General features: G+C 38.9%; 1 protein-coding gene across 24 annotated transcripts in view; it reads right to left on the minus strand.

Annotated features, from left to right (window-relative positions):
- Positions 1 to 5,013: 5,013 nt before the first annotated feature.
- tcf7l2 (transcription factor 7 like 2) overlaps positions 5,014 to 12,103 on the minus strand; it is an 84,863-nt gene continuing 77,773 nt past the window's right edge. For 9 of the 24 annotated variants that reach the window (XM_084434567.1, XM_084434550.1, XM_084434570.1 and 6 more), the window contains 3 exons: positions 11,956 to 12,006; positions 10,780 to 10,852; positions 5,014 to 7,435 (listed from right to left, as the gene is read on the minus strand). In XM_084434567.1, coding sequence (XP_084290693.1) covers positions 6,994 to 7,435; positions 10,780 to 10,852; positions 11,956 to 12,006 — 566 coding nt within the window. In that variant the 3' untranslated portion in view covers positions 5,014 to 6,993. Of the gene's footprint in view, positions 7,436 to 9,606; positions 9,668 to 10,215; positions 10,289 to 10,779; positions 10,853 to 11,955; positions 12,007 to 12,103 lie in introns of all 24 variants that reach the window. The other 15 variants (XM_084434551.1, XM_084434571.1, XM_084434556.1 and 12 more) reach the window with 6 other exon arrangements.

The following is a 12,103-nucleotide window of genomic DNA, read 5'->3' on the forward strand; positions in this document are numbered from 1 at the left end:
ATGAAAAATAAGTTATAACCGTAATTAAACTAAACTATACCTGTTCTATCTCCATATAGCATATATTCTCTGGCTCTGTGGGCATTATTGTCCGACTCCGGGTCGAAATGAACACCGCTCCGGAGAGTTTCTGTTTTGATATTATCATTCTGTGAGATGAGATTTTCCACAGAGCAAGCTCGTGAGGCACCGCCTCTGGGCGGCAGCAGCAGCTCATTTGCATTTAAAGGGATACACACTAAAACGGCACGTTTTTCTCAGCCCCAAAAAGTGACCATTTAAACATGCTGTAAAAAAATCTGTTGGGTATTTTGAGCTAAAACTTCACAAACACACTCTGGGGACATCATAGACTTATTTTACATATTGTGAAAATGGGCATAATAGGTGCCCTTTCTGTGGAACACAAAAGGAGACATTTAAGGCTGGGTGATTTAAATCAATATTAATATAAATATAATAAAACCGATTTTACTAAATTAAATGGAAGCTTACTCTATGGAGTTAACTTGTAAAGAAACATGTTATGAATGGTATTAATGTAAATACTGTGATAAATATCGATATCAAATGACGTAGAAAAAATACTGTGATCATTATTTTTGTCCATATCAACCAGCCCTATTTCTAGAAGAACCATACAATGAATGGAAATGTTGAACGGTGACTATGGTGGTCAAGCTATTTTTTCCCAGCATATAACAACCTAAACTTCTCTTTCTTACACAAAGCTATTAAATGGCTTCAGAAGACTTGGAATAAATGGCTCCAGTCATATAGTTTTAAAATAATTTCGTGGAAACTTTTTGTAATTTTTTTGGAGCTTCTCAGCCCCTGGTCCCCATTCACTTTCATTGCATGAAAAGCGCAGCGTGAACATTCTTCAAAGCATCTTCCTTTTTGTTTCACAGAACAAAGAATGCCATCCAGGTTTAAAATGACATAAGTTGAGACACTGATGTCAGAATGATGTCATTTTTGGGTAAGACACAACTCAGACACCCAATCATATAAATATGAAATGCATATTTTTGTCGTAATAAGTGCCTGAGGTGTGTAATATGGAAGCCTGCAGCTGATACTTCATACATCTGCGTATTTCCCTCATTGTGATGTTTTGCATTTGATTGTAAAGTGTGACACATAATCACGGCAGCAGTGAAGGCCCCATCATAAGCCCCTCAGCTCAAAATTACCATTCTGCTGTCAGTCCATTTCTCATCTGTTCCTCCACCCAAAGCTGTCCTGTCATCCAGCAGATTCGGGCCACCAGCAACACTCATCTCATTACCAAAGTACACAGTGCCTCTGTGGGATTCCGGCCCTGTCTCTGTCTCCTCTCTCAAACACACATATACACTCAAGTTGTTGTTTTTTTTTCTTCCCTGAGCTTAAAAAGTATCGAGTCTCCCAGGAAGTACTGACAGCTTGAGGCGACAACCGGATGAAGTGACAGTAGGAAGCCACTCATTATGATCACCTCTTCCTATTTCTCTCCTTTTCCTCTTTTTCATTTCCACCTTTTTTCCTCTCTCCTGTGCTTGATCTACTTCCCCCTTGACCTGGTCATGATTTATTAACCAACACGTCCATGTCATACCTGCCACAGAGGAGAGCAGCGGACCACTCCATAACATCATTCCCATTTCTCATGCCACACAATATACACTGCTGTCTTTTCTCTACTATTGTACGGTTTTTGTGTGCACTGACAACCAACCTTCTGAACTGATGAAGCATGGAGAAAGAGTTTTTTTTTTTTTTCTCTATAGTTTATGTGCTTGGCATGTTCATCACAGGCTACATTTGCAAAGGTTATGTAAGCTTACCAAAGAAGTAAGGTCATGAGACTAAGTCATATCACTTCAGATCCTACAACACACAATGTATCAAATGGCCAATTGACCTTTTTCACATTTCAGGGTTTCTCAGAAGCGGAAGTCTTCATAGTTTGGTAAACTTCTATAGCGGTGAATGAGAGAATCCATTCAATGTATTGTTTGGGTTCCCATTTGCTCAAATAGCAAAAGAAAAACTCCACAATAGTGTTTTCACAACTTTCAAAAAGAGGAAAATATACAAAAAGATTGATAACAGCATTCAGAAGTATAATAAAGATGCCACATTTACTGTTACTCCCACAGCCATTGTAATAGAAACACCCTCACAGCATTAACTCGTTTTTTTTTTTTTTTGATGCAAAGTTAACATAATACAAAGTATAGTGTTATAAATGTACATACATTTTTAAAAATAAATAATTTTAATGATCATTTTAAAATCAAATTAAAACAATTCACATAGTCTGTGAAAAGGGTCCATTAATAAAAAAGAAATTCACCCTTATGTTGTTCTAAATCTGTATGACAGTGAAACACCTTAACAGTTCACATTGATCACATCTGCTGTACAAAAATGTAAAATTATTATTATTCTTTTATTAACAACATGAGGGTCAGTTAACAGTGATGGAAATATATTTTTTAAATACATTATTCCTTAATTAAGCACTATATGAAAGTCATAAATTGACACTTTGTTGAGATGCCATATCTGAAATTAGATATTTTTAAATGTGTATTTTATTTTTTAAATCTTCAATTCACTAAAAAACGTCATAAGAAATAACTGTCTAGTTAACTAGTTAAGTCCAGAAAAAAGTATATCTAGCGTCTGCTTGTCTGCCGCTTTAAATGCTCGAGCTCGTTACAGCAGGATGGATTCTGATTGGCTGTCCATGTTTTTATCGTTCATCAGCTGCATAAAATCGTCCTGAAATTGATTCCAACGATATTATTTCTCTGTTCCGTTATTGTTATAACTTTGGTGTGAACTCTGCTGTTCTTTAATATTGACAACGATTTTTAGAACTAGATAGCCTATCTTAATCGTTATCTTTATAGTTATCGTCCTTGGTGTGAATGGGTATTCTACATATCAGTAGGCAATATGTAAATCAATGTACATGTAAAGTAGCCTATATCTCTATATTTAAAATCAAGATTTCTGAGAACATAAACAACACTAAATGTAAATCAGTTCAAAACCTATTTCACCTCTTTGGTCTCTCAGAAAATGTTTCTTTGAACACAAAAAAGTAATAACACATTTGTTTGACATCCTCTTGAACAGATCTTCAACAGATCGCTGTCATTCACAGGGATGAAGGAGAAGAATGCAGCATCTAATTTAGAGAAAATACAACACACTGAAAGAGTACCTATGAAGTGAAAGGACATTGGCTGGATTCAAAAGGTGAATTGATGGTTCTTCCAAGGTTAAGAGGGAATCCTAAAACATACAACAACAGAGTGGAGTTGTGTAGCAGAGCAGGCAGTGGTAGTTTGGTAAATGGACCCACCCTGAGTGCACCCTGTGGCAATAAAAGCCTTATTTATCAGCCTTGAACAGGCAGAATGCATATTTTCAGAGGAAGTGTGCTTAAAAAGAAAGTGGATGTGAACTGGGCTGGCAAACTAACCACAGCCCAGTGTCCGTGCGGATTACGGATTGCAAAATGCATCATTTAAATTGAAAGTTTTTTAATGATACACTGTTGAAAGTTCACATGCCACAATGTAATTACAAAATCCATGTAGGCCTATATATAAATAAATGGTTATTCCTGTTGCAATAATACAGATTTTGAGACGAATACCAAATGTTATTTCACAGGCAGCTTTAGACAACAAAAAAATATTTCTAAAAGCTGCATCAAAATACAACTGCATATAAAATATGGATACAAAAACATGAATAATTCAGAGTGTTGAGGGTTTTTCCTCTTGAATATTCTTTTAAAAAAAGGGTGCCCAAAGATCTGAATGATTAGGAAAAAATAACTCATCATTTTGGTTCAAAAGGCCAAGCGAACCCTTGTTACCATTCAGGAAGGGAATTTTTTTTTCTTCCATCGCTGACCTTCCGGTATACTACAGTGCATCATGCTAGAAAGAATGATAATGAAAGATTAAATAAAAATCCTTTTGACCTAGATGCATTTGTATTTCCTTTAACATGGTGGATAATCACATAGAGGCTGTTTAATTGATCCTTTGACCTTTGGGAACAATTCTGAAAGATTGTTGATATTCTTGTGAAGAAAAGCATTGTAGAGGCTTTGAACAGTTGTCGAAGAATGATCTGAATCGATTGATGTCCTGTTTGTTTGTTTGTTTACATCCATTCAGACGGAGACATTCAGAATGTCCTCGAGAGGTACAAATTAAACATTGCTTTTCTGGACTGAACAGGCAATGCTTGGATTTAAGGCACACTAGCGACGTAAACAGAAAGTGCCAGAATAAATAAAATGTATGTTTATTCTTTTGTATAGCGATTCAAAGCATATATACTAGGATTGTTGACTAAATGACTCAAGACATACGCTACTCCGAGAATTCGCAAGGTCTGGATGTTGTGTCGTACAATTCACGCTTGTTTGTTCAATTTTGTGTTTCAGTTTGTGCCTTTTTTTCTATTCACCAAATCAGAGAAAATAATGCGCAAGAACATTCCTTAGGAGGTCTTCATGTTAACTGAATAATCAAAATGGATAATAAATTAGAAATGTTTACCTAAAAAAAAATAACTTCTGATAACTTCTAAAGCCACAAACACGTGACTGAATGATTTACTCTGCCTAGTTAAAGTATCAGATCCTGGCATGAGGCTTTCAGCTGAATGAAACCAGCTGCAGACAGCGGTGTGTGATAGGAGAGTTATGGTGGACTAACTTCAGGTTGTTTCATTAGCATTAATCATCATTACTGCCGTCTGTAATTCTTATCAGAGTCAGAGTTTGCAACCTTCATTTAGATAACGCCTCTTGAGAAACCAGAATGTGTCCAATGCAATTTCTTACAGAACCAGGATTGGTTGGAAGGTGTCCCCCCCCCCCCAAAAAATTCGGACTTTTATTACAGTGCTGTTAATAAAAACCATATATTACATGGTTATGGTCGTTACAGCTACATTTATCCAAACGAAGGGCAGAAGATGACAGAAGGCAAGTTCACATACTAACTCATTTTTATTAATACAGAACTGCATGCTACAGAGACTGTACAGCATTAACATTTATTCATTACAAAAACATGGTTTTTGGGAACCATTTCAAATAATGGAAAAAAAACAAAGAAAAAAAAAAACAAAGAAAAAGAAAAAAAAAATTGATATAAAACAAACCAAAATAAAAATATAAGAGCATAAAAGAGAACAGGAACATCACAGCCGTTAAGGAAACATTCAAACTATTCATCATTAGCATCTTAATAAACCAGAGAAGTAATCGACGGGTTACAGTTGCGTCATGTCAACTACAATGGCACCGAATGAATGATTCTCTTGTAGCTTTTTTACAGCCTCTTGCAACATCAACATGCCTATTTTTTCTATCTACCTATATGTAGTAGTGTACTTAAAAGTGGCAGTTTGTGTTTTTTTGTAGTATTTAATAGTTTTTTATGAACCTCCTAATATACATAATTTGGCCCTTGAGGGTTTATACAGTATGACGTCCGTCTTTTAAGTTTAAATTTTATTATTTGACAATCTGCTACCAAACACATTTGTTATAGCAACATTTATACTACATACATAGCAATCTATGTAACGTCACAGCAAATTATGGTTGAAAAAGAAAAGAAAAAACAAACATTGGACAACGAAAGAACCTACAGCGTCATAAGAGGTGGAGAGGAAATTATCACAAATTTTGGCACGGGAAAAAATCTGTACACGATTCTACAGTTAGGCGGAGATGAGAATGTGCAATAGAAAAGAAGGGCTTGAGACGAAATTCGACTATTGAAGACATGGAACCCACCGTCCCCGTTTCAAGTTTCCTTTTCACCTATTGTAAAATGGCTTATAGATATGTTTCTAGAAATTAAGTTGTGCATACATCTGTTCGTTGTTGTTTTTTTTGCTTTTTTGCATTTTTGCTTTTTTAGTTTTTTTTTTTTGAGAATCTACACTGTAGTTTAGGTGGAATCCTGGTTTTCAACAAAATAAAATAAAATAAAATAAAAAATAAAATAATAAATTCATGTTAAAACAATAAAACATTTGAAACTTCAAAACCTCCTTGTAAAAATGGATCATTTATATATATATATAAGTTGCTTACGTTAAGAAAAAGAATATTTATACAATGTATTAAGAAAACGAAAAGATTTCAAAAAGGGACAACGTACAAGATACAACAAGCAATCTCTAAAGCAATAAATACTACTGGTCCTAGCATTGTGACAGTTTGTATTGAATATCCCAAACCCCCCCCACCCACCCCGTCCCACCCCACCAATCGAGTCCACCCACCCCAACCCGAGTCAACCTCCCTCCCCCTGGTAAACAACGACAAAAAAAGAAGGATAAAACAGACAACGCAATGGAACAATGCATATTAACACAGTAACCCCCCAAATTTCTGTACATTTAAACAAGAACAAGTAACATCACAATTAAAGTTGTTCCTCAGGCGGAGAGGTGTCTCCACAGTCCTCGTGCCCTCTGAGTTTTGGACAGCTGTAAAATGATTGGTTCACAAGCTCGTATTTAATACAAATAATGAAGGAGAACCAATTCTTTGAGAAAAGGGCTCACCGAATCCTCGCCTACTTTGTATATCTGTCTTTAAACATGTCTATGTAAAACTACATAACAATTATGCACTTTTCTGTTGTACAGCTGAAAAAAACAAACAAAAAAAAACACGAAAAAAAAAATCCAAAAAAAAAAATCATAAAAATTTGGCAGATTCACAAAGCTATACTCTACAACTTAGTGTATTTAATTATCAATATTTAATCATAATAATTTCATTTTTTAGATAATGACAGGTCAAATATTGACCAATGAACTTTGATAAAGAATTAACAAAATTTTCAAAGCCATATCGCACAGAAAAAACAAGAGAATCAGAACACAGAATGAAAAAAGACAGAAGACTGACAGACAAACAGAGAAAGCCAGTTTAAAAAAACAACCAAGCTAGTCTATTGACTTAGTTACGAGTGAAAGGGGTTGCGTCGGGGTGGAGCTGGGCAGCAGAGAGTGGGAATGACAGCCCGATGTGGGCCTGGAGGAGGCGGAGCCTGTGGGTCGGGACGACGGCACATCTGATGGGTCCAAGGAGCCGTTGTGTGCCGAGCCGGATGTTTTTCCCGCCCTGGAGTTGTCCAACAGAGCTAAGGGTGGAGGCGGAGCCATGGAGAGGTGTTGGTGTTGGGACGACGAAAGCAGGGGGGGCGGTTTCATAGTCAGTGAGAGAGGTTGCATTTGTTCAGTCTGTGGTTTGGACTCTTTCGAGGACGGGGAGGGAGAAACCATGGAGGGGGAGGATGGGGGGGACTCTAGTAAGCTTCCGTCCGAAGAAGGAGGACTGGCACAGCTGCCTTCACCTTGAATGTAGCGAATGCACTTCTTTTTTCTCCTAAAAAAAAAAAAAAAGGAGGGGGGGGGGGACATGTTGAATCTCTTGGTCCGAACAGCAGAGTGAATCACACAGAGCCCTAACGTCCATTTAAATGCACATATCTTAAGGTCGGGACATCCATGCTGATCTCATTAGCAACTTTTGCCGGACCCACTTTCAGACTCTGCATGAAAATGGACGCTAGAGCTGGACGAGATTAGCAGTCTCGCTCTCACATGGTGTCACACGATTACATGCAGAGAGGACAGGACAGTGGGAGGACGAGAGGAAGATGAACAGACCGAATGAGGATGATGAAAGAGGTGAGGCCTACAACTCTCTTTGTTTTCCTTCGGCGGCACAACGCAACTCCAAACAAAAGAACTCCACCCCGGTTTCGCAAACCGCGAGGGGATCCATCCGGTTTACACATCAGCTTGAATTATTACACTTCTCTTTCTCCCTTCTTTTTTCCTGTCTTTTTCCTTGCATTCCTTCAGGGGAAGTTCAGATGGTGGGGTAAGAGGTTAGAGAGAAAGCGCTACTCTCAGCTTGCCCCTAAGACATGTGTGTGAGCGCTCTGCACAGAGGTCGTGGTGCCATGTTTGCATTTCTGCTCGGGTCAGGACCCTCTCTCGTCTGCTACGCCTACGGCCAGCCATTCCAGCCAGCCACATCTCACCAGCGCCAAGCCAGCGCGCCGTGAGGTAGGGGAAGAGAGAGAGAGAGAGACGAGAAGTGATAGAGTGAGAGAAAGCGAGAGGAACGGAGAGAGCGGGAAAACCTCAGTGTACCTTGCCCTACCTGACCTGACCAACCCTCCCCCCTTCCTCCCCAAAAACTCTCTTTATCCTGCCTAAAGGGCGAGCTCAGTGATGCAGCCGAGGCTAACTCCAAAAGAGAAAAGAAAGAGAGTAAAATAAAAGGGAATTAAATCAAAGACAGGGGGAGCCAGAGAGTTGCAGGAGAACCGGGTTCAATAAACCAACTTCTTAGTGGTTTCGTCATGAAAATAACAGCCAGGTAAGGATTGTTTCTCAAGTCATACCCCTGCCTGCTCTTATGCGTGTTGGTTTCAGACGAAAGTGCGAAAAAAGACACTGAGAGAGACAGTCAGGGAGGTAGATACACACTATGATGAAGAAAAATGACAAAAAGGGGGCGATTTTGGGGCGGAAATCTTGTCGCGGCCACTTAAACCCACTTGGTGTACGGTGGAGGGGTCTGCACAGAACAGACATGGCACTTCAGGGTCAAAGATGGGTGAAAGACACAGAGATGTGTTTGTTTGATTCGTCTGCTACTCTACCCTGTACCGTACATGACTGTACAGCTACAGAACGTCTACTGCATGGAGGCCGGTCTTGAATTTATGAATGTTTCAGGACTGTCAATGCGCTAACTGCCTGTCAAACAGCGGCAAATAAGCTAATATCCATTTTTTAAGAGCCATATTGATTCTAAGTATCTCCCTGTGTTCCTTATTGATTTATAGGTCTCCGAGGGAATTTCTCCAGATGCATCTTTCAGGAAACAGAGCTGAGTGGGGTCTTTTAACCTTCCAGCTCCCTAAATCAAGACGCAATTACCAGCGTTTCTCTCAGCACAGCCCAAAAATGCACAGGCTATTCCTCGGAATAACAAGCAGTGCTGATGAGCGGCACTATCCCACAAAAAATACCACCCCATCAACTGCCATAAAACAGTTACTGGCTAGCAGGATAGTTTGAAAATGTAAAAAATATTGTGTGGTATGAACAACACCAGCGTTTTTTTTTTTTTTTTCTCTGACAAAACTGACATGAGCGAATAAAATCAAAGAGAATCCACAGTCTACAAAATAAATACCAATTATTGTCGTCCCTCAGCGTGTCTGACAACATTTAACTCTACCTAAACATCTAATTGAAAATATTGCATTAAAGCAATTTTAATTTATTATCATTGTTTTATACACAATACAGTTTTGTCAGAAAGATTTTCACCAAACCTGGACTAGAGAGAGTGGATTTTGGAGAATCAGGTGGATTTCTAAACTAGAAAGGATTATGGAGGACAAGTAGAAAACGGACAGTGGAGTATCACAACAGCACAACGTCTGATGTCCACGATGAGGAAAGGGTGAAAAAGGAAAGAGTGCACAAGCATGACACAGAAAAGGGTATTACTTAGCAGAAACAAATACCTACCATCCACATATTCCCAATTCAAAGACTGCTTGTATTAGAACAGAAAGACAAGAGGTTGGGACTGAATAAAGGGTTATAAGAGAGGAGTGGAGAAGGAAGAAGAAGAAGGGGAAGAAAAAAAGAGAGGGGGGATGAGATGGCATCACCCCAACCCTGCCCTCCACAAAACAAGTGGCTACATCACACAGTTCTAATAGAAGTGACTGGGCAGAACAGTACAAAACAGCAGATTAGTTCCTTGGGCAGAAAACCCCGCAATATTGAAGTATACAGATGTAAAAATACTCTAAATAAAAAAAGTTTTTGCTTGATTTGAAATTTGAACCACAATGCCTTTGTAATTATTTTTGTTTCGTCATTTTCTGCCCAAGGGTTTCAGTTCGTCTGAAGTGTTTCTAAAGTCAGAAAAGGACAGAAACAAGTAAGAAAGAAGTCTTTGCAAACATATAAACTGAAACAAGGCCTCGGAGATTGAAGTAGGAAAGCATAATCCATGTAAAAAGTGTCGAGAGAAGAAAAGATGATTTTTTTGGTCATCTTAAAATCATCATCATCATCAGCATCATCGTATTTTAGACGTTCTCCCCAAGAGTGGGGCTGGGAATATACCTGCAGGGTTTGCACCATAAACCCAGCTGGTCAAGCCCGAACAAGGCACGACACTTCTTAGGGGTATTTGCATCTGTTATCCATAGAGGAACATAAAAACACAACAAAGAAAGAAAGAAAAAAAAAAAGCACATGTCATTGGACACAAAAGGCATGGAGCTAGAGCAAATGATTCAGCTGTGGACATTGGTACCGTGCCTTCCCAAAAACTTACCATGACCAGCCCATCTCAACCCCCAGGCCACACCCCTCCCCCTTAACAGAGGGAAATAAACCCCGCCTTTTTATTTAACCCCACCTCTTTTCAATTTCAAAAAGGATTACTATGTGAACTCCTTTTTCACACACTCACACAAAAAAATAAACACACAAACAGCCATTTCACCCAACCTAAAAGAGAAAAACAAACCCCATCTCCCAGATTTGCAGAAGCTGATTGGCAGAGGAAGTGGCGTGGAGAGAATGCGAGGTTGAGAGAGCCAGAAAAGTGGGAGGAGGTACCAACGAGAGAGTTCCCCAGCTGTCACCTGCTCTAGCACACCTGCCGCCACACCAGATACACACCTGCATGGGCCACACCAGTTATTCTGCTGGTCGAGCCCGAAGCGTGCGCGACACTTCTTTGGGGCGCTCAGATCTGACGTGACGAAGAAGGGAAGAGGAAGCCAGTGCAGAGGAGAGATGAAATCAGAAAACAGAGCGGAAAGAGAGATAAATTGAATCCAATGAAAGTCTTTGCACTACTATTTCTCCTACAGATAAATTTAAATAGTGCAGTAATGCATTTACAGACATGTTTGACCATATTTTGTTAGTCATACAAATAATTCAATTAAAAATCAAACTGTGAGAAACAAATATGAAAGTAAATGAATGACAGAAATCAAATCAGCACACAATGCATGCCTTTCATAACCAAGGCTCTTTATGAATAAATGCTCGTTTGTTAAAAGGTAAGCAGGGCGGGATGCAGCAGATATGGATACATGTCTGCCATATATAATGTCTGATCTAGACTAGAGGAGGTGATAGGGACAGGTTGTTGAGGCAGCAGTAGCAGGGAGGAGCTATAGGAGGGAGGTGGAGCATTAGTTTAAGCCAGGGAAACACTACAAAGCTGCTTCATAAACAGGCCTGGCCCACGTTCATCCACCTCAAACAGTCCAACTGAGCACCAGAGTAAAGGACATGGGTAGACGAGTGTTTGAGGAGGGTGAAGGCAGGCCGTAAGCGGGGCAGATCAAGAGGAGACAGGGCATAACCCGCACTCATGCTGAGGAGGCGCAGGGGCAGCTACTGAAGGCAGTAGATTAAGGAGGTTTACCCTGATAACAACATCTCTGGTTATTCTTAGCATTAAAAGGTCTTTCCTATAAACATACTGCAGCTGCATGCGTAGAGTTGACCAAATCTGGGACCTTTTATCTTTAACATAGTAATACATGACTTTTAACATAGAAGCATCTTTTGATGAAATTATGTGTATAATGAAAAATGGAGCAAAGGAAACAAACTGAAAAGGAGCAAAATAAAGTAAAGCAATGTATTCTTCAAGAGAATTACTGAGCTTAGCAAATAAAATATATATATAAAGCAAATATGAACATGTAGCATTATTCATTAAAGAAAGATCATTAAATATTTGATATACTGCACAAGCACAAATAAATAAATACATAAAGAACCAAAAAAAAGGGAAAAAGCAAGTTAGTAATTTAAGACTCAAAATGACATTAGCACCTGTAATCGGAGGGAGTGAAAGGCAAGGGTTTGGAAAATATTCTCTGTGTTCTGGAAAAAAAAAAGAACAAGATACAGAGGCCTTCAAAAGGTGTCCATGATGGAGAGAGACCGCAAATACATTCTTCTTGGACAATATCTCACAATA

The sequence above is a fragment of the Rutilus rutilus genome (genome assembly GCF_951802725.1).
Source record: "Rutilus rutilus genome assembly, chromosome: 16".
Taxonomy (NCBI): Eukaryota; Metazoa; Chordata; class Actinopteri; order Cypriniformes; family Leuciscidae; genus Rutilus; species Rutilus rutilus.